A 23,392-nucleotide genomic window follows, 5' to 3' on the forward strand; every position below is an offset into this window, starting at 1 on the left:
TCTTGGAAGCCAAGAAGACTAGATTATGGGGACATTTCCTCTGGATTTTAGAAGTATTAGTGAACAACTCCATAGGTACTAGGTTTCCTGAAAAGCTAGTGAAGGTAGGACCTTGGAAAACCTTCTGTGAAATGGACACAACCATATTCTTACTCAAAGGCTTGTAGAGTCAAGGAAGCACTCACAGTTTATCTAGTGTTCCAGATATCTATTGCTGTATAACAACATCCTCTGAACTTAGTGGCTTAAAATAGCAACTATTATATCACAATATTGTGCATCAGGAATTCAGGCTGGGCTTGGCAGAATGATTCTTCTTCCTGTGGAATTAGCTGAGGTTGGTTGTTAGGTGGTTTTCAGGTGGGAGGTGCACTGCTTTGAAGGATCTTGTGTGGCTTCACTCAAGTGTCTGGCATCTTGAAAGTCTAGAATCAGTTGAGACAGTCAACTGAAGTGCCTACACGTGAACTCTTTAGCATGGAGGCCTCCAGATAGTCTAGTGTTCCAGAAACCAGGCAAAAGCTGCGGGACTTATTGTGACCTAGTTTAGGAAGTCACCTAACGTAACTTCTTCCATCCTGTATTGGTATTGTGGTTGGAGCAGCCATAGTTCCACCTGGATTCATGAGAAGGAGACCTAGATCCAAACTCTTTACAGGAAGAGTGCCAAAAAATGTGCAGCCATGTGTTACAAACTCCACATCTAGATTTGTAGAAACACATTTGTTGAGTATCTGCATCTGAGTGTAGCAAGAGGCAAGAGGACATTTAATTCTGATGCTTATAAAGTTTGCAGTTTTCATAATTCTGAAGCGCCACCAAATAGGGACCATGCTTCCCACAACTAAGAGTATTAGTGAACTCTGGGTCAGACTGTTGTTGCTCATCTCAGTTACTTTCTCCACTCTGATTCCTCTGAGGCCTCAGTTGAGACTTTGAATGCCCCAAAATAGAAAGCATTTTATGATGCTTTTATGATTTTATGATCATTCTCCAATATGTATTTCAGTCTTGATAGAAGATCAGTACTTTATATTTCCCTCCCGTGTCTTTTGCTTCACTTTTGCAAGAAGTGAAACTCAGAAATGCAAATACAGTAAACAACTTCAAAGTGATTGTGGCAGGAAGGCAAAGGCTCAGGAAGAACCTGAGCTGAAGGCGGCACGTGCAGCCTGTATGAGGAGCCTGCCATGCAGTTATCTTATCACTGACATGGACTCAAGCTTTGTCCTTGTAAATGTAGGCAGCTTTCCTAGTCCACTTCTCAGATATCTTAAGAAGCTACTCTAGCAGAAAGCGAGTTCTTTTGCTATGCCCACGGTTAAGGTTGCATTGTTTAATCAAGGAGCAGGTCCATGTATTGAAGTGCTCACCCAGGCTATCCAGCCAGGAGGATCAGAACAAAGTGAGACAGACAGGCATGTAGATCAGGCCTCAGTGTGTTCATTAGGAACTGCTTAGCTCTGCCTGTCCTGCTGAGATGGAGCGGTCAGTGCGACTGCCTAACTAGATTCCTTCACACCTTCACTTCTTCAAAGTCAGCCTCCCTGACTTGGCACCAATGACTTCATAAAACAGTAACAGCCAACATTTACTGAGTGTTCACTGGGCGCCAAGCTTAGTGCTCTGCTCTTTGCCTATGTTGTCACTTCAATTAGTCCTCTCATCAACCCTTTGAGGCAGATCCTAGTAATACCCCATTTCACAGTTAAAGAAACTGATTCACAGAGAAGTTAAGAGGAAGGGCTGGAATCCAAGTCCTGGCCGTCTGACCTCTGATCTCTGAACGCTGACCTCTGTGCTCTCAAAAGCTGTCATGCTCATGGGCATGACAAGTATAAGCTTCCCACCTAGGAAACCCACGACATTCCCTCACCAGCTCGTGGTCTCTGAGAGTGGGTGGACGGACTTCCCAGGTGCCACCCATACCCCTCGGGGAATAACTGACAAACTATGAAGGCAAGAACCCATTAGGTTACTCATTTTTGTACCTGTGGCTATTCATTATTCCCATCTTTATGAGCCAGAAATGAAATATAACCACAAACAATGTTTGAGAATCTTTGGAGCTAAACATCTTCCCTTTGAAACAAGAGAAGCTCATTATTTTAAAGGTTCTCTCTCTTCATGTGGTGGGAAGAAATGGTATTGAACTTGGAGGAAGCCATGCCAAAGATCTTCTTGCTACCTTTACTGCGTCCAGGCCAAGGACTAGCTCTGAAGGGCTAATATAAAAAGATCAAGTTAGGATCAGAAAGACTTGGGGTGGAATCAGCTCTCTACTCTCACTAAGTACGTACTCTAGTTAAGCGGCTTTGCTTGTCTGAGCATCCTCTTGATCTTCCCTAAAATAGAGATAGCAATGCCACCCTCAGAGCCATCTGATGAAGGACCAAATGAGATAAACATTGTTCAGCCTACCTTATCAAGACAAGCTACATAATTTGCAGAGTCCTTTGCAAAGTGAAAATGCACACCCCTTGGTTAAAAAAAAAATTGCCAAAAATTTCAAGACAGCAACAACAGATCATTAAACCAAAGCGTGGGGTGCTTCTAAGGGTGGGACCCGTGCAACAGCACAGGTTGCATGCCCAGAAGGCCGGTTCTCAACATTACAGTAGTCCCTTTTATTCGCGGTGGATACCTTCCAAGACCCTCCGGTGGATGCCTGAAACTGCGGATAGTACTGAACCCTATGTATACTATGTTTTTCCTATACACACACACCTAAGATAATGTTTAATTTACAACTTAGGCACAGTAATGGATTAACAATAACAAAATAGAACAATTATAACAATGTACTGTAATAAAAGTTACCATAGATCTTAGCAACCTCAGCATATGATGTTTTTTTTTTCCCTTAAGTCAAGAACTTTTTCACCTTTTCACTTAAAAGAAGTACTTTACAGCTTGTCCTTGGCGTATCCGAATTGCTAACATCACAACTCTTGCGCTTTGGGACCATTATTAAGTAATATAAGAGTTAGTTGAACACAAACACTGTGATACCACGACAGCCAATTTGATAACCGAGACAGCTACTAACTGACTAACGGGTGAGTAGTGTATACAGCGTGGATACGCTGGACAAAGGGGTGATACACGTCCCAGGTACAGTGGAGCAAGACAGTGCAAGATTTCATCACGCTACTCAGAACAGCTCACAATTTAAAACTGATGAATTATTTATTTCTAGAATTTTCCATTGAATATTTTCTGACCCTAGGTGAACGTGGGTAACTGAAATTGCAGACAGCAAAACTGCAGATAAGGGAAACTATTGGTATAGCCATTTAACAAACATCCTTTCCTCCCCTGACATGTTCCCCCTACAAGAAGAACATGTCTGCTCCCATTTCCCAGAGTGCCAGACCTTCAGAACCTCACAGTTAGATGCCTGACTCCAAAGCCTGGCCCTGGGTAACTCTGAGCCCTGGCCTGTGGGCTGGTTTCTAGTTCCCCCTCACCTTACTAGAAAGCCATGGACATCTAACCACCTTCAGAGATCCTATAAAGATTCTGTGATGTCTTAGCTGAGAGGATCTATGTCTTTTGAGATGTATAAGAATTACAAAATTAACACAAAAAATTACACCATTTTAGACATGCTAAAAGTATACCCTCAACATGAAAAATTATATAATATTGACTAGTTACAATTATATAAAAATAGAGCTGTGCTTTATTTCTCAGTGGTAAGCCTTTGCTTCATGACATCCATCAAATTTACACAATGACTGGTACCAGAAATTCAGATCTCTGGAGTACCCACCTGGACTCTTTTGCCATAGAAAGCCATTCTTCCTGCCACTGCATCAGTTCAGACTCTCATGATTTGAGGCCTGAGTTGCAACAATTCCACTTAACCATCACCCAATTTCCAGTTGTGTCCCCCCAAATCCTTTCTTCTCACTGTCTCTGATGCCATCTTCCTACAATGCAAATCTGATCATACTGCTCTCCTATGACAAAGCCTTCAGTGCTTCCTCTTTGCTTTTCAAGATAAATGCAAACTCTTTAGTCAGGAATATAAAGCCACTCAGGAGCTAGCTCCAGTCTAGAGTCTATCTCTTTAAACTCATCCTTTCCTTTTCCACCCTCCTTTCTCCCTTTATTTCTCATCATTCCCACTCCGGCACACCCCCTGCTACAGCCTGACTAATTAGTTTATAATTGTGTCCGTGTGCGTTTTCTTTAATGTTCCATGTTCTAACTTGTCTTCTGCTTTTGTACTTGATTTTCGCTCTGCCAGGAATGGTATTCCCCACTCCCCATCCCCAGCCTCATGTTAAGCTAATAAAATCATCAAGACTCAGTTCAAGCCTGTCTCATCTGTGAGGTTGTCACCAACCATGACCTTCTGTTTCACATCATACTTCCTTTCTTTTTTTTTTGAGGAAGATCAGCCCTGAGCTAACATCCGTGCTAATCCCCCTCTTTTTGCTGAGGAAGACCGGCTCTGAGCTAACATCTATTGCCAATCCTCCTCCTTTTTTTCCCCAAAGCCCTAGTAGATAGTTGTATGTCATACTTCCTTTCTTTATAGTAGGTACTGCAATGAGCTGAATGTTTTTGTTCCCTTAAAATTCGTGTGTCGAAATCCTACTCCCGAATTCGGTACATGTGTGTGGTGATGGGTTGTAATTAGTATTTTGGTGGTGAACATGATGTAGTCCATGCAGAAATAGAAGTACAATGATGTACACCTGAAATTTTTACAATGTTATAAACCAATGTTACTGCAATAAACAAAAAATTAAAAAAAAAAAAAAGAAAGAAATCCTACTCCCAATTTGGCAGTATTTGGAGGTGCCTTTGGGGGGTAATTAGGTCGTGAAAATAGAACCCTCATGAATAGGATTAGTGCCCTTATAGAGGAGGCTAGACAGCTAGCTTGCTCTTTTTCCACCACGTGAGGATATAATGAGAATTCGGCAGTCTGCAACCCGGAAGAGGGCTTTTACTTCAATCATACTGACACCCTGATCTTGGACTTCCAGCCTCCAGAGCTATGAGAAATAAATTTCTATTGTTTATAAGCCACCCAGTCAATGGTACTTTGTTACAGCAGCTGGAACTAAGACACACCCTGTGTTATAACTTTCTCTTTATATGTCTGTCTCCCCCACGAGATTGTACATGGTTAAGGGTGGCTTTTCTTTCTGGTGCCATGTTAATCTTGTATCTATAGTGCCTAGAACATTCTTGGCACATAAGAAATGCTTAATAAATACTTGCCGACTGAATAAAAATGTTTGTCTTGCTGTTTCAAATGAAGCTCTGCACTGCCCCGTATTAGAATAGCCTTGAGATGCTGTATGAGTCTCTCTCTACACTTCCTATCAACTCATTTTGCTCTTCTGGTTCAACTTCATGGCTACATCTCCTTCAAAGTTTCCTAGGACCTCTAACTCCATGTTCCCCCTTTCTTTCTGTTTTTAGACATTGTTTCCATTGCTAGGATATTTTTCTTCTTTTCTGTGTGGAGAACCCCTTTCAATTCTCTATCTTGCACAGATAGAGGAAGTGGCATTCTGGAGTTTTCTGCCAGGTTGATAAATAAACATCTGTTTGCATGAGAAGTGACCAGGTTGTCCTGAGGCATCTTACTTCAGGAATGTGAGATTGGGGTCTGGAGGATTATTCACTGACATCCCTCTGCTCTTAGTCCTTTCTGTCACAGCTGTCCTGGGAGGTTGGGCCAATGCAGGCACAAAGGAGGTAAACAAATAATGCAGCCAAGAGAGGTGAGTGCCTCCCCAAAGCGTGCTGGCAAAAAAAGGCAAGGGGTAAGTAGCTGGAAAGACAGCCACCAGAGAACGAAGACAAAGCCAGCAACTTGCACACAACTCAGGAATCCTTGCACTTGGTGTTGGAGACAATGGGACCCCTCTGAATGTAAAAAGAAAAAGTATTTTTGCTCTACCTAGAAGGTCTGGCATGCGAATATCCATGCTTAAAGAGCTCGCTAAGAAGTAGTCCAATTGTTGGCCTTTAGCAACTTGGTGGGATGCTCAAATGAATTCATATTTTCAGATGTGTATTTGAGAACAAAAGTCATCCTATTGTAGAGAGCTTTTTTAATATTTTGAGTGTGCTTGACTGGAAAAGATTATGAACTGTGTGTGTGAAGACTTGAGTTCGGGTCCTGGCTCAGTCATTGACATTCTGTATGTGACCTTAGCCAAGTCATTTCACCCTTCAATATCTAATCTTGCCCTTAAAAGGCAAAGATAATATTTATATCTTAAAGCTATAAAAATGATCAGATAAAGAAAGTAAGTGATAGGATATATAAAGAGCCACATAAATGCTGGCTATAATGATTCTCAGAGTCTAGATTTATAGCTACCAGGTGAAAAAAACTCCCATCACTTACGAACTATGTGATTTTGGACAATGTACTTCAGCTTCCTGAGCCTCAGTTTTCTCATTTGTAAGATGGCAAGAATAATAATAACATCTACTTCATAAGCTTAAGTGAAATATTGCTTGTAAAGTGCTTTGCACGGTGCCTGGCACATGGGCTCTCAGTAAATGTTAGCTATCACTTTTGCAACCAACAGCATTGTTCTTGTGAAGTTGGAATTCATCTTATAATAATTAACTTCGTTCTCTGAACACAAATTTTAGAGCCCCTGTGATGTTTGGGCTAGGCACTCTGCTTTGCACATGGGAGAGTGCAAGAAAAAGGAACACATAATCCTCGCCCTGCTGTGCCTTATCGTTGGCTGAGAAAGAAGACTCACCAAATAATCACAGGGTCCTGTTAAGTAGTTTGCAGGCAAACTGCAGGCTTCTATGAGAGGGAAGAACAGGGGGATCCGACCAAATCTGGGCTACAAGGAAGACTTCATCAAGGAAGTGATGTTTGAGTTGAAGCTTTAAGATGGGTAGAAATTGACTAGATGGAGGAAAGAATAAAAGCATTCTAAGCAGAGAGCCGCATGTGCAAAGGTCCTGAGAGAGACTGCCTCATTTGAGAAAAAGAGAGACAGCCAGTGTCACTGGAGAACAGGCAGCAAGGTATCACGTAGGAGCGGGAAGGCAGACAGGAGTCAGATCACACAGGGCTTTATAGACCACACTTAGGCTGCCACCACTTAACTAAAGACCGTCAAAGTGTTCAAAGCAGGGAAGTCACACGATGAACATTTCATTTTACACAGATCATTCGTGCTGCCATGTGAGGCAGGTAATCCACCTAAACGATGAATGTTGCTCAGACAAGTGCTACTCAGAGTGTGATCTGAGGACCAGTATTGGCATCACCTGGAACTTGTGAGAAATGCAAATGATCTGGCCCTGCCCAGACCTACTGAATCAAACCTGGAGGTGGGCTGGGCAATCTGTGCTGTCACAAGCCCTCCAGGGGACTCTTATGCACCCTGAAGTTCGAGAAGCCCTGGATTAGTCTACCATGTCGCCAAAAAAGATGGAAGACTGAATGGATTTAAAACAGATTTCAGAGATATAGCTACTGGAATTGACAGTATTTGGTGATGTCTTTGGTTTGGTGGATGAGAAAGAAGAAAGTGTCAAGAATGACTCTAAAACGTGCATCTACAGTAGAAACCATCTAACCTGGCTTTTTATACTTTGTCAGGTGTATATTTCGAAATGAGAGAGGAGGGAAGACTGGGGCATGGACTTTGGTTTTTGTGTGTTTGGTTATTTAATATTTACTAATCCACAGAGCACTGATGATGTGGTCCAAGAAGCATCAGTATTAAAAATGACATCAAGCCAAAAAAATTTCTTATGGTTTGCAACATCTCTACCGGATTGGCAGTATAACCAAGCTATAACTGGAGGGCTGATTTCATCTAAGATAAGGAGAGCTATTTTTCTTGAAATCTTTACTTTCTCAGAATTCTTCAGTTTTGAGTTCACTAAATGATCTTTTGAAACATCATGTTCCACTATGTTTTTTAAAAAAGCCCTCTGTTTCAGAAATACAGTTGGAGTCGAGTAGCAAAAGAAATCTGTTCACAATGCTACTAAGAAAAGGTACTATTAAAAGGGAAAACATTAAACTCAGAGGGTGTTATGAGGTTAAAAAAAATCCCCTTTTGCCTAAGTTGTTTCATTGTGTATAATATCGATAATGATTTACAAAACTACCTGTTCTTGTCCATGCATAAACAGATTGCCAGAGTAGAAGTTTCTCACACTTTTTAGCTTCTAGTTGCTTTGGCTGGACTCTGTAAACTCTTTGACCACAATCTCCATTTTACTCCTTTAGCCTCCTGATTTGCGTGGATTTTGCTTTGTGATGTAGCTTGGAAAGTTCCTACTCCATACAATCTCCAAAGTATTTTCTGGTCATGGAATTGGAAGAAAAGCCGTATCGGAAATCCCTCTAGGTCATTGATAGTTCAGCCTGTTTTTCATGAAGGATAATTAAGTATATTTTCATTAAAGGAAATGACTACCCTCTATTTAAGAAAATAGGGTTGTCTGGATAATATATTAGAATGCACCACAATGACAGTCATAGTCTAGGTTCTACCTAAGGAAAGACTTTACCTGATTCTTGCACTAAAAACAAAATAGTGGTTCTTAAATACTGTATAGTGTAGAGTCTGGTCAAAACTCCCCAAAATCAAGAATTAACTCCTAGTGTACAGTAATCTGTAGGCTTCTACATAAGGGGTTGGCAAAGGCCGGACTACGGACTATTTCTGGCAGGATGCCTGTTTTCGTAAAGGATGTTTTATTGGAAAACAGCCGTGCTCCTCTGTGTCTGTGTTGTCTACTACTGTTTTAGCTCTACAGCAGCAGAGTCGAGTAGTTGAGACAGAGACTATCTGAACTGCAAAGTCAAAAATATTTAGTATCTGGCCCCTCACAGAAAAAGTTTGCTGACCTCTGAAGATGAATGTACCAAACCTGTTAGGTTGAAAATCAAATTGAAGCCCTCGTGGTTTAGGAAAATTCTGTGTTGTCCTGTTTTAATTACATGTATGGGCTCAAAATGTGCTTTCTGTTGTTGGAGGAAAATGCCTATAGTCCTATGGAAGCTAGTGAGAAAATGCTATGCACAAATTTATTTTTCACAAAATGATGTCTTTCTTGGCATAGGCTGGTCAGTGCCAACACCTCACCTGAACATGGTGGATACAGCAATGCTTGCCCAGGCACTGAAGTTTAGCCTCAAGTTTCCAGTGAGGTATCAGCTTTATTTTAAGGGAAAAGCAGTAAGTTGAGGAAGCATCTCACTGTTGTGCCTCACATGCCTGCCAAGCTGTGACTCAGGGCAATCTGGTGCAGCGTGCATGAGTCTTCACCAAGTGTTGAGTTTGCACAATGGAAGAAATGTTCAGTATGTTTGTTGTCTGCATGTTCTTGGAAAGTGTGAAATTGACACCTAAAACTGCAAACTTATATTTATACACTGGAGAACTGTCATGAGATCCTTAACCATTTCTTTTCAGTTCCTATTTCCTTCTTTCTAAATTTTCATTTCAAAATTTCTGCTTTTTCCCATAGGACATATTTTCCATCCTTTTTACCTTAATTGCCCAACCTTTTAAACACAGATTCTAATTCTGAACCAAATTGCCTAAAAAGGACTTGATCAATGCTGAATTTGTTACACTTCCTAGCTTATTTTATCAATAATATCAACAGTAGATACAAACATAATTTTTCCTTTTAAAATATCAAAACTAGATTATTCACTCATGTGATAGCTATTCCTTTGATGATTTTTTTTTTTTTTGATCTTTGGACAAATGCACTGTGTTTTAGCACAAGGCCCATGAAACTGAGAGTCATATGACTTGAGGTCTAGTCTCAACTCTTCCAACAGTTAACATTGTCATCTTGGACAGTTCACTTAACCACTCTGAACTCAAGATTTTCATCTTTACAATGAAGAGCTCCATCTCACAATCTCCACAACCTCTCCTAACTCTAGCAATCTGAGATGACGTTGTATTTTACAAATTAATGTTAGATTAAATGTTCACGGAAATCCTGAATAATTCTCCATTTTCCAAAGTGATATGTGTTTCCTTAATTTAAAAAAATCATGAAATGTTTCATATGTACACAAAAGACAGATTTTTATAAAAATACCCACCCTCTACCATCACTTAGTTTTAACGAATATTAATACTGAGCCCTAATTTTGCCTGATTTTTTTATGGTTAAAAAGTCAAAGCATTACATTATAAAGTAAGGCAAGGCCCTTACTTTATATAACTAGTCAAAATGTGTAGAATACTTTTACATATATTGGCCTCTTCAAAGCTTTTAACCATGAGAAGTGGCCATAGATCCAGTATGCAGATGTGGTGCAGACAGACGTAAAAATTACGTCTGAGGATACTCAGCAAACGAATGAAGAATCCAGGACTCAACCACATGCAATGTCGTCTAAGCCCTGTGTTCTTTCGATTACATCTTCACTGTCTTTGTCTCAATATATCATTTTGTAATTAGAGTTCTTCATAAGCAACAAAAATTGATTCTGGTTATCTTAAGTAAAAATAATAATTTATTAAAAACATATTGTAACTTATAGAATCAAAGAAAGTAATGAGCAAACAGCCCCTGTAAAAGGCAGAAAGCAATAGTGTTCTGTAAGGTCTAGATAGCAGGAATAACCGGAAAGATTTTTCTGGCCTTTACTATTGAATGAATTTACTTCTTCCATTTTTGATCTTGGGTCCCTCTGTTCAAGATTAAAATTTCCGGAAGAGAAAAACTGATCGGTCCAGTGTGGACTATTTTCCTATCCCTTCCATGAGGGCTGGTGCTTGATAGTCCCACCAAGGTTTGATAGTTCTACCAAGGCTGCCTGCAGAGAGGAGTTTTGGTTCCAAATGGACTATGGAGGTGTAGTGACAAGAGGACAGGGCATGGACGCTATTCTGCCAAAAATATGAGATGTCTACTATACTAATTGTGGCAACCATGAGAATGTGCATCTCGTTTCTCTGATTACAGGAGAGTAATTGGCTGACAGCCCCAGCTCCTGTGCTTTGAAACATCACTATGTTGGCATGGAGGCCAAACTTTCCATGGGCTGCTCCCAGCCAATGACTCAGAGAAGCAAGGATGCTAAGACACTTCTGTTCCTGAGAGATGCGGAAATGCTCTGATCGACTTGGCTGGATGACTCCCGGATGACCTTAGCGAACTTTCCCTAGAACTGCACTGCAGTTTAAGACACTGTCATCCAATTGTTCTCCCTTACCTCTCACCTTTGCTTGACCTCAGACCTGCATTGTGGTCTTCTCATCATTTGCTTCTAAGAGGACCTGCAATAACACACAAATAGTTATTAATATTCAAAAGCAATGTTAACTAACACGTTCGTGAATAATTCCTTAAGAATGTCTTGCTACAGTCCTGTATCACCTTTTCCCACATTCTATGTCCCCTTACTCTGCTTTACTTTTTCTTTCTGTTGTAGCATTTAAAACCTTCTAATAAACTATATAATTACCTATAATTTATTGTTTTTCTCTCCAAAGGTGGAATATAAGTTCTCTCAGGGCATAGGACAGAGATTTATTTTTTGTTTCTTTACTGATGTATCCAAATGCTTAAAACAGTTCTCAGCCATAGCAGGCACTCAGTAAATATTTGTTGAATGAATGAATAACTTTATGTCAAATTGCTTGCCATGTAATCTCCAAATATTTTCTTTTGAGTCATAAACTAAGTAATCCCAGAATCCCAGACCCACTTAACCATGCTGAGTTCATGTAGGCATTATGTTTATTGGCACCAACAATTATTCCCATTGCCCTGCAAAGACCATAGATTCCTCCAACTAAAGCCTTGTGCAATTAGAAAGCATTTACTTGATCCTCAAATTCTCGTTTAAAGTAAGTTCTTTTTCACTGAACAACTGCAAGTTTGAAGAAATCTTAAATTGCTTTTCTTAAAGTCAAGTATCAAGGGAGTGAGTTTGTTTCAGTGCCTTGTTCTCAGAAAGAAGAGTCTTACAAGTAGCAATCATGAAGCCAAGCCTGTTGGATCAGACATTTTTCTATTCCCTAACAATCATCCATTATATCTGGCCTTCTTTCCCCCAAAGGATCATTGAAAGAGAGAATCATGGCTCAGAGTTGATTGGGCCTCAGTTCTCTTTATTATTTATGGTCTTAGAAGAGATGAGTCCAGAGCTACCACGGTATGAGATCACTATTTCTGAGGCTTCCTAGGAAAGCAAGAAGCAGAAACATACTTGGAGGAGGGGTCAAGAAAAGGATTTGTGAATCCGTTGAGGTCAGAATATGTTGCTACATACATTAACAACTTAGGTAACTACACTTAAAAACTTCAATCATGAGCCAGCCCTGACGGTCTAGTGGTTAAAGTTTGGTGTTGTCACCGCTTTGGTGGCCCAGGCTCGTTTCCCGGTCACAGACCACACCGCCGTCTGTCAGTAGCCATGCCGTGGTGGTGGCTCACATAGAAGAACCAGAAGGACTTACAACTGGGATATACAACCATGCACTGGGGCTTTAGGGAGAAAAACAAAAAGAAAACAAAACTGTAATCATGGAGCTTTTGTCAGTACATTGCCTTTGTCTCAACGTGGGGACTAAAAGCAGCACCAGTACTGGGTTTTGGATCCCATTGTCTCATCGGATACTGAAGCAAATTTAAGAATTGACACCGTATATTAGCACCATCCTTAATGAAGGATGTCTTCCAATCTGAAACTAAAGTAGTTGAATCTTGTTTCAAATAGAGGTTCTACCCTTATTTTGGGGTTGAGAGGGAAATTTGTTGATTATCCAAAAACTTTATTTCACTTTTTTCTCTTATAACAGGACATAAAAACGTATATGTATCATTATGTCCTATAGCATGGGTAGAAAGGAAAATTAAAGTGAAACTCAATTCCTAAAACGTTGCTCATAGAATAGGATCATTCCCAGAATATTATAGTAAGCAAAATTAGAAAGTCAAACTGGGACTTGTGTCTAAATTCAACTCTTTAACACTTGCTAGTTGTGTGATCCTGAAGAAAATACTACACGTCTCACTTTCCACATTTGTAAAATATGGTTCAGTTTGGTAACATATTGGTCAGGTTATCAGTGAGAAGTTTAGATATAACACAAGTAAAGCATGTGGCACAGTGTCTCACACATAATAGAAGCTTTGTAAATGACAGCCATCACTAGGTCCTTGCTGTGTGCATTATATTGTCAGGACTCCTTTATCCCTATTTCTCATTGGACTGTATCCAGTTGTCCTGGCTCCTCCTCTAAACCCATCCCAGCTGAATTTGTGTTTAACCATATGTGGAAAATCCTTTCAGTTGTAGTTAAGAAATATTTGTTTATCGTCAGAAGCAGTTTTGTTTTCTTGAAGTAAGTAATAGCTCTACTGGTCATAATCTAATAAATGATTTATTGAGCAAGGATGTTGGAACTATTGACTAAAGCATATCTTGGGAATATTTTTTGGATCTCAAGTTCTCAAGCTTCTCTTGTTCCTAATTATTGGGTATTTCTGAGAGATGGCTATACATACTTCTAGGAGAGGAATAGGGTATTTTTATTTAAGGAGAAAGGGAACTTGGGACAAAATAGAAAGAGAAAACATTGGCACATTCAAATCAGTTAAGCATCACTTGATTGGATATCCTTCCTTCCTTCCTTCCTTCCTTCCTTCCTTTCTTCCTTCTTTCCTTCCTTCTTTATTTCTTTTCTTTCTTTCCCCCCCTTTTTTTCAGACATCCTAAATTAACATAAAACTTTTCTCAAAGTTTGAAATGGAATATCTGTTAGAACTTAAGTCATGGAGAATATGTACAAAGTGGTCTCCCCAGAAATATGACCTCATCACTCATTGCCTAGCCTTGAACTCCTTTCGTTTCTTATCCCAAATCTCTTGAGTTGCCACAGTCCTGCTATGTATTCCTTTATGCTTATTCTAGAAAAGCTGAAAATAAGAATCCTGAGAAGAAAAAAAAAAAGAAACTATAATCCCACAATCCATATTTTGTGTGTATTCTGCTAGTCTTTTTTTCTACACAGAAACAAATTTCAAACATGTTGCTATATGAGATCCACATTTTTCATTAAACATTGAAATGAAAGGTGTCCTTAGCCACTGCCCTGCCCAGGGAGGTCTCCAGCTGGTTCAGTTCATCTCCCACCAACCCCACTCTGCCCTCTACTGCTACACAGGGTGTCAGGGCCCCAGTGCCCATCACTTTGGTTCATGAGTATCCTGAGCCATGTGGAGGAAGGGTGTCCACTCAAGGCAAATTCAATGGGGGCTGCACAAAGAGGTGAAACATGTACAGGCCGCACTGTAGATGGATGGTCCTTGGAGAGGTATTCTCTGCAGATAAGGCGAAGCCTTTGCCTGATATTTCACTAAAGAATCATTGCTTTCATCCCTTAGTATAGTACAAACACCAAGAAGAGCTAGTGAGGCTGCTGTAGTGATGCGTCTCCCAGGCAGCTCTGGGTACTCCAGGGGACTTCCTCTTACTTTTTAATATGATCTTCCTTTAGTTCACCTCTTCATACTACCCCTCCCACTCCTGTTTTCCTTTCTAGTCCCTTGAAAATAGACCTTCCATATTGATAAAGAGTCTGGAATGTTATGCTAATGCTTTAAGCAAGCAGTGAAAATCCATTGAGTGTTTTTAATCAGGACCGTATATTTTCACAGGTTGTTGGAAGCGGCACAGAAGGAAAACTAAAGGCAGGGAGAACACTGTTGAAGAGTGGGTGAGAGAGGATTAAGGCCAGAACAAGGCAGTGGCAAATGTGATAAAGAGGAGGGGCCACTAAGAGCTCTGTGGTAGACTCAGTTGGGACTCCCATCACCGCCCCATTCTTTCTGCTACAGACTCAAGTGTCCCATCATCCAGTACCTTGTTTACTCACCTGCAGCCCCTTTCCCACCCTCAACCTATATATCCACTGGACTAATTTCTAAAAACTGTCAAAGCTGTCATCACATCATTGAGTAAGTAGCGCTGAGACAATATTTGTAGAGAACAAAACTCATCAGATTTAATGTGAAATATGAAGAGCAGCTGAAAATGTCTAGGTCACATGATACTGATGCTGTTAACACTCAGGATATCATATTATAGTAGTCATAATTTCAAATGCTAAAGGTCACACATATTTATCAATAAAAATCCAATCAAAATCCTGCTTGGCGTAAGAAACATGAGGACATGCAGTGTGTCCATATCCCACTTTCTGCTATTGTGTTACCTTGGGAAACACAACTTGCGTTGCATCTCGACAGCGTAGCCATCAAAGAGAAGGGAGCAACTCATAAGTCAATTTTCTTTATATCTGTACCTCCTTGTATTATTAAGCCATGAACTCATACTGGAAATTTCATCATTAGTTTTCACCTATTGACATGTATAATCTTTTGGGGGTATATGGAAAGGATATAACTCTTCTTACAATTGTAAATGTTATCAAGTCAAATTCTGCACCCTTGTTTCCCAATGATGAGAAACAAAGTGCCAAAATGGAGACATGGTACATTCCACCAGATTTAAGCTCTGTGTAATTATTTATGCAATTCTGAAAATACATTTTACCATATAGGGTATAAACCTTGTTTTTTTCCTCTGAGTTGTATTTATCCATGGAAATTAAAGGTGTTATTAACTTAAATCCTGGCAAAGCCTCATCTGTTTTAGCACTCACCAACCCACATGGTAATTACTGCTGCTAAATACAGAAGGAGTTAAAATTGACACAAGATTTCTGCCCTCTAACCCTGCTTTTAAGAATCATTCTCATCTCTGGATTTGAGGCTGAGGGATTTGCTGCCTCTCATCTTAACCCTGAGAGATTTATTGTACCAGGCTGTAATTGCTGTTGCCTGAAAGATGTTGCATGATCATCATTGTCCCCATGGGTAAGAGAGGAAGAGATGGACCCTGGGAATAGCTTTGAATTATTACAATCATGCGAGGTTGAAGATTTTTTCATAAAGCCAGGTCAGAGGGCCTGGTGGAGAGATTTAGGAAAGCGGAGAAGGGAAGGATAAGTGAGCAAATTAAGTGGAAAGGGTCTTGCTTTGAACCTGATAGGTAGGTTTTGGCATCCATTCTCTTTTTCTGGAAGGAGAAGCAAGTGGCATATGTTTTGCTTTCTAACTTCAGAGGTACCCAAAGCCATATTTGTAAGGCAGTTGATGTGGATAAATCTGAGGGAGTGTTTGAAAGAAGAAAGGAAGAAGAGAGGGAAGGAAGAGAAGGAAGGAAGGAAAGATGGAGGGAGGGAGGGAGAGAGGGAGGGAGGGAGGGAACAGAGGAAGGAAGGAAGGATGGAGGGAGGGAGGGAGGGAGAGAGGGAGGGAACAGAGGAAGGAAGGAAGAACAGAATAAGGAAGGAAGGAAGGAGAGAGGGAAGGAGGGAGAGAAGGAAGGAAGGAAGGAAGGAAGGAAGGAAGGAAGGAAGGAAGGAAGGAAATAGACCTATATGTCCCTTACATTGTTCCCCTAATACCCATTTTTGTCATATGTGTAATGGGAAGGTAGACATCAGCTTAGTTCACGCCAAATCATTACAAAACTTGAATTTAGAGGGATTTATATTAATGAAGTTTTGTTGAATTTATAAAATGTCAAAGATCACATCTCATTGTAACTTAAAAGACAAATCTCAAAGTGATCTTTCAACTCTCCCAGAAAGAACATGGTGCAAAATGACAGCTGTGCATAAAAGGCTGATCAAAGAATACTGCTGTGTTGGCAGCTATTTCTTTGGTTTTCACCTCATTTTGTGCTTTTGTCTCTCTCTTAAATACATTAGTGCACCTGTACAAAGGCTCTGTGGAGACAATAATGACGTTTGTCTGAGTGCATAGATAAAATGGATTTTCAGAAAAATTAATAGCCTCTGTTCTGATTTGGGAGATGTTCTTGCAAGGTAATTGAAACAAGATGCTTTAAAATATGAACCAAAATGTCAGATTCATACCATTCTCCACGTTCCCACTGTTATTGTCTCTAGGTCTGATTGATAGCTTGGCCTGATGGTTCTTTTTGTTCCTACCATATCTATGGCATTAGTAAAAAAGGCTCCTAACTTGAAACGGTGGCCGTAGCAAAATTTGAAGTCAGAGCCATCCTGGGATGATGAGGATAGCACTGTTTGGCCAAGGGTACAGCTCATTTATTAAGTTTCTCCATCAGTCATAGACAGTAGAGTTGATTTATTGTCTCCTGGTTTTTGAGTTACTACATCCACCACTGGACTGAAAGGTGTGAGAATATTATGATTGAGAGAACCAAGTTCCAGAGAGGTTAATTGACTTTCCCATGGTCACGTGGCTAGTTAAGGTTGGAACTATGGTTAGATCCCAGGTCTCCTGGAACCTGGTGATGCAGTATTGAAATGGGATTACTGTGACATAGGTATTTGGGAAGATGAATGAAAGGAAACGATAGGTCTGAGTCAAAAGAACAGGGAGGAGATCATGTCTCTGAAACTACTAGGAGGGTGTATGGGAACAGGCACATTTTCCATGCATACTTCACATAGTAGGAGCACGTTATACACACATGTATTGCATGTTTATTCAACTATGCTTTTCAAAAAATACATTAGCAACTATAATAAAATATGATTTTTATGTCAGATGGCCCCTAAATACAAATCATCTGCTTCATCTGGTGCTCAACTGAAGGAAAAATGATTGATTCCAAGGCTGGATACATCAGCTGTGTTGGAAATTGTGAGATCTAACACAGCATACACAAAACAAGTTAAAATATCAAGGGTATTTCTGACTCTCTGTTATTTTTGTCCTATACCCAACTTTGAAATCAACTCACAAATAAGATGGAAATTGACAGTATTAAAGCTTTTTTCCCCATCAAAATAAAAATGAAGGAAAATTATGTGAGTGGATTAATAGTTTTCTTTTCTTTTTTTTTTTTTTTTTTGTGAGGAAGATCAGCCCTGAGCTAACATCCATTCCAATCCTCCTCTTTTTGCTGAGGAAGACTGGCCCTGGGCTAACATTTGTGCCCATCTTCCTCCACTTTATATGGGACACCGCCACAGCATGGCTTGACAAGCGGTGCATCGATGCGCACCTGGGATCCGAACCAGGGCTGCCTGCAGCAGAGTGCGAGCACTTAACCACTATGCCATGGGGCCGGCCCCCAATAGTCTAGTTTTAAAGCAATAACTTTTCTGTCATTTACAAACGTTTCTGCCTAGGAATGCTTTTTAGTAGGAAATCTAGTACAGGAATTTTAATATATTTTTTAAATGTATATTTTAAAATATGTAAAAACATTTCAAAATATAAGCCTTAGGTTTGGACTTGAGTCTATTAATGATATTTCTTGTGGTTCTTTTGCTCAAAAAATAGAATTGAACTTGATTATCACTTTTTAAAATATGTTCTTGAAATAAAACATACATATTGAAAAATACACATAGCGTAAGTGTAGAGTCTGATTCATTTTCAAAAACTGAACACTCTATGTAAACAACAAAAAGATTATAAAGCAAAACTTGCCCAGCAGCTGTGTCCCCTTTATTCGCAATCTCCCAAAGGTAGCCACTAACCTGACTTCTAACACCATAGATTAGTTTTTCCTGTTTTTTACTTAATGTAAATGCATTCTACTCATTTGTGTCTGGCTACTTTTGCTCAACATTATGTTAGTGATATTCATCCATTTGATAGTCAATTATTGTATGTCGCTCATTCTCATTGCTGTATAATGTTGTATTGTGAGAATATATCTTAATACTGCCAAATAGTTTTTAAAGTACACGTACTAATTTGCAACCAGCCAGCAATGTAGGAGAGTTCAAGTGACTACACCTTCTTCCCAAAACTTGGTTTTTTCCATATTTTTTATGTTAGCCATTCTGGTGGACCATCATTAATTTTTAAACTGACTAAATAAACCTCTAACAAACTCATACCAAACAAAGGTCTTTTTTAGGAACCAGGGTGTGCTGGGGTGGGAAGGGGCACTGTTTCATAAAGTGGAATGCTTCAACATCAACCAGTTCAAAGAAGAAATACAAATTGCATGACATAAACAGAAATGTCTCAGCACAGACAAGTGTTTTTGTTAAAAATACTGCCTTATTTTCAGAGAAAGCATTTCATTTGGGAATGAAGAGATATGCATATGGGCAAGACATTTATGGAATCTGAAAATTGACATTTTTCAGATTTTAGGAGCGAGTTGTGGGATAGAAGAAAACAGTAAGGACTTTATTAACTGTACCACTAATGATTGAGATTTTCGTAGAAAAAATACAAGGCAGTGGTTGATTTGTATTTTTATTACTGTTGCAGGATCTCCATTTTGGTGCCTGTTGGATATTGTTCCTATAAAGAATGAGAAAGGAGACGTGGTACTTTTTCTGGCCTCCTTCAAAGATATAACAGATACAAAAGTGAAGATTACTCCAGAAGATAAAAAAGAAGGTTTGTACTGTTTTCAGAAAACATTGACAGATGGAGTAGCATTTTGAAATTGTTTATTCAAAAACTCTGGTAGGAAAAAAAATTGTCTTTTTAATAACAGCAACTGATAAATATTCATAACTGCTAGCAGTCAGTATTCAGTGCCTATTCCAAAATCACAGCGACTCACATGAATTTACACTCTCGTCAGTATAATAAAGACTCATTTGACAACAACCAGAAGTTCATATTCCTATGCAAATAGGATGAGGTTGGGAAAACAATTTATCAGAATATAAAGATTCACATCGCCTTGTTTTATTAGGGAAAAAAATGAATTGATAGCGATAAGTGAAGTTAAAATGATAAGATTAAAATACATCTCTCAGTTTCATCTAAAGTGCATTACCTCAAAACTTAGAAGAGCAAAATTTCATTTTATGCACAGAATTAAGAACTCAAGTTTAGTGGTCATTAGAGTGGAATGTTGCAAACAAATGTGTATGTGTATATTAGAATATATAACAATATAATAATTTGTCTTAAGACACAAACAAGTTTTCCAGTGATCTTTAAAGGATTCTTTCCAAGACTTTATGTTGCTTACCTTATATCTTCTGTTTATAGCTTATTAAGAAATTCTGTGCATTGCATGTAAGCTGACGAAAATTAACGCCAAAAAATGCTGATATTGTTTCATTTACACAGAAGTGGGAATAGCTATTTTGGTGACCAGAGAAAAAGTAATTGTCATTGTAGGGATTTCCTACGTAGTAAGTTCTTTATGAGAACCAACTGTTTGACGTTTCAACAGCTATGTCTTTTTAGAAATGGACTCTTTACTCCAGCTCTTTTTAAAAATGTGTGTGAGTGTTTTAAATATGTCTCTTGAAATGACAACACAAATGGAGAACTGTCATGATTTGGTGCCCCCACCCCCAACTTCTATCATTTGAAATGTTTGCAAATACATGACTGCTTTCCTGTCTATTTGCGTGACTAAACACTGTGGCCTATTTTACATACACAAGGGAAGATCAGTTTTACAATTAAAGTTATTTGGATATTAGAGCAAGCGTAACATCTGTCCAATGAGAGAAAAGGAAAGTGTGGAAATCAGTGTGTGCAGTTTTTGTCTTTACTGTTTTCTTTGGTGTTATAGAAATACAAAAGGTAAATATGAACTGTAATACTTCTGACACCAAATGTGTGGGTTTTTTCCTTACCGACAACCAGTTCTACAACTCTCTGGACACCAACTGGGTATCTTATAGTTTAATTCTATTCCAACACTAACCACCCAGAGGTAGCCTCAGACTCTACAGGTTTAAGGGCTCAGTCCCACAAGACCACCCTCACTTCAGAGGCTAATCACGAGTATTGGGTGCCAAGGGTACCCACACACCTTTTTCCAACTTGGCTACAAAGTTAGGGTTTCCCACAACCTTCCCCCCCCTTTTCAGATTTGATAATTTGCTAGAACAGCTTATAGAACTCAGAGAAACATTATTACCATATATACAAATCAGGAACAGCCAAATGGAAGAGATGCATAGTGCAAGATATGGGGAAGAGGGGCTTGGAGCTGCCATGCTCTCCCTGGGTGTGCCACACTCCCAGCACCTCGATGTGTTCACCAACTTGGAAGCTCTCTGAACCCTGCTGCTTAGGAGTTTTTATGGAGGTTTTATTACGTAGGCATGATCGCTTAAATCATTGGCCATTGGTGATCCCTCAATCTCTAGCCCCTCTCCCCTCCCCAGAAGGTCAGGGAGTGGGGCTGAAATTTCCAACCCTCTAGTCTTGGCTTGGTCTTTCTGGTGACCAGCTCCCCTGCTGAAGCTATCTAGGGGCCCCCAGCACCAATTGTTCATTAGCATATAATAGACTAGTTTATCACTCCAGAGATTCCAAGGGTTATAAAGTTACGTACCAGGAACAGGGGACAAAGATTGAGTATATATTTCTTATTATGCCACAGTATGGATTATTTGAATAAAATTATTATTCATGTATTAAATATATATGTGTGTGTTATGTACACTCATATGTATGTATAAGACAGAAATATAAAACTATCTTTAGAAAGAAATATATGGCTATTTTTTTTTGCTTCAGAGGGAGCAGTTTAATCAACCTGCCTTGCTTTGAACATGAGGATCATGTCTAATGTTTTTATACAATTTATTTCGTCATCTTTGTCTTATGTTCCTCATGTCTGTAGACAGTGGAGAAATTCCTGTCTTGGAAGACTTCAATGGATAAAGGGAGTCAGTATACTTATTCATTAGGAGTTTGAAAGAGCTCCATAAAAACACTCCTTTTCTCCACCCAAGTTCTGAACCAGCTGAGAAGGAAATAAGTAAGGCATATGGGAGACCAACATATCACCTTTATTTCTCATAAACTGATAATAAAGAATGTAGCATAAATCGACAGCAAGTGGGCTTCCTCCTAGGGAGTTCCAGATGTAGGCAAAGTTACCCCTGAAGGTATACTGGGAGCAGAGGTATACTGGGGCAGCGCAGAGCTCCCCTAGATATACCTGAAAGCTTGGAGGGCGAGAGCAGAACAGGTGCTCTCCAAAGGCAGCTGCTCTCTAAAGACAGGAAAGAGGAAGCGGCCACTCATACATGTCAATATCTCCATCCAAACTCAATCAAATTCCTCCTCTTCCTTTGGGAAGAACTGAGAGAGAGGCCAGGCCTGTTGCACTAGCAGAGCTGCTTGCACGTGAAAGGTTGTACCTGCCATTTGGGGTGAAGGGCATGCATTTGGACACTATGGAACCAATGACAGTTATACTAATCCAAAGTTTGTGTCTTAAAAATGAGTTTGACACTTATATCTAAATAAATATATTAAACTATGAGCAATAATAATAGTCCCATTTTGTTTAGGGAACGTTTACTATGTAAGGACTATCTCTTGCAAGGTTTAAAGAAAAAATATCAACAAAACACTTTTAACATTAATTATATAATGCAAAATATGATTTAGAAATTTTGAAATCTTTTTATAGCTTTATGACTTTTTTCCTCAAATGATAGTTGTTTCGTCTGAAATTAAGTATTATTTCTAATATATATTGAATCAAGAACATATTCCTTTTTCTGTTGCTACCTTATTATATATGTCCCACAAAACTATGTAGTATTTTTGTAGAGGCAAAGTAACTGTTGTAAGCCAGCAGTTTTATAAAATGATCGTAAAAAATTGATATATATTTCTTTCTTTTTTAACCTACTCTTAATAGGGGAAAATACCTTAAAATTCACTAATTGATGGCATGTCTTGCAGAAAAGGCACATCTTAGAGTATGGTATTTTTAGAACTTCAAGATAAGTGTTTGAAAATCATTAAAATGTCACTGTGTAACTAGAGGAGTATTGTAGCATAGCATTAGAAAACTCTAAGTGAGCATGTAGCCTGAGATGATGACCTGATATTGCATTTCATGTGTGCATTTCAAATGTATCCCTGAAATTCATCTAAGTTGTAGAAATAAGGTTTGTGTTAATTAAATTAATTCCCTAATAATGTTCATATGATGGACTTTAAGAGATAAAAATTGTATATTTCTATTTTTACAAAATACTTTAATCATTAATCTCTACGTTGTTTGGGGTTTTATTTCAAATGAAGAAAAGCGTATTTTATAGAAAAGGCTAATAAGGTATGAGATACAATGCATAGTTTCCATCAATGAACAGCATTGATGGAAGATTAGCATAAAATGCAAAGTACTATTTGTACACTCAGTAGCTTTCAGCTGGTGATCTGGGGGATGTGTGTATGTGTGTGTGCATGTGTGTGTGAGAGAGAGAGACGGAAACAGAGAGAGACAGTCTTCAGCAGAAATTTGCTGTTTTTTATCATCTTTTAAAATATCCTCCTCTTTTTGATGCATATTTTACTTTCATTCTAAAAATACTGTGTAAACCACTAACTTCTATATCCACATCTAGCATTACTGAATAAA

At 39.1% G+C, this 23,392-nt stretch overlaps 1 protein-coding gene across 1 annotated transcript in view; it reads left to right on the forward strand.

The window, feature by feature from the left end:
- KCNH8 (potassium voltage-gated channel subfamily H member 8) overlaps window positions 1–23,392 on the forward strand; it is a 369,427-nt gene that overhangs the window by 133,555 nt on the left and 212,480 nt on the right. The window contains exon 3 of the mRNA XM_004419411.3: window positions 19,300–19,431. Coding sequence (XP_004419468.1) covers window positions 19,300–19,431 — 132 coding nt within the window. The remainder of the gene's footprint in view (window positions 1–19,299; window positions 19,432–23,392) is intronic.

Source organism: Ceratotherium simum, chromosome 5 (genome assembly GCF_057802395.1).
Source record: "Ceratotherium simum simum isolate JZ-2026a chromosome 5, ASM5780239v1, whole genome shotgun sequence".
Taxonomy (NCBI): domain Eukaryota; kingdom Metazoa; phylum Chordata; class Mammalia; order Perissodactyla; family Rhinocerotidae; genus Ceratotherium; species Ceratotherium simum.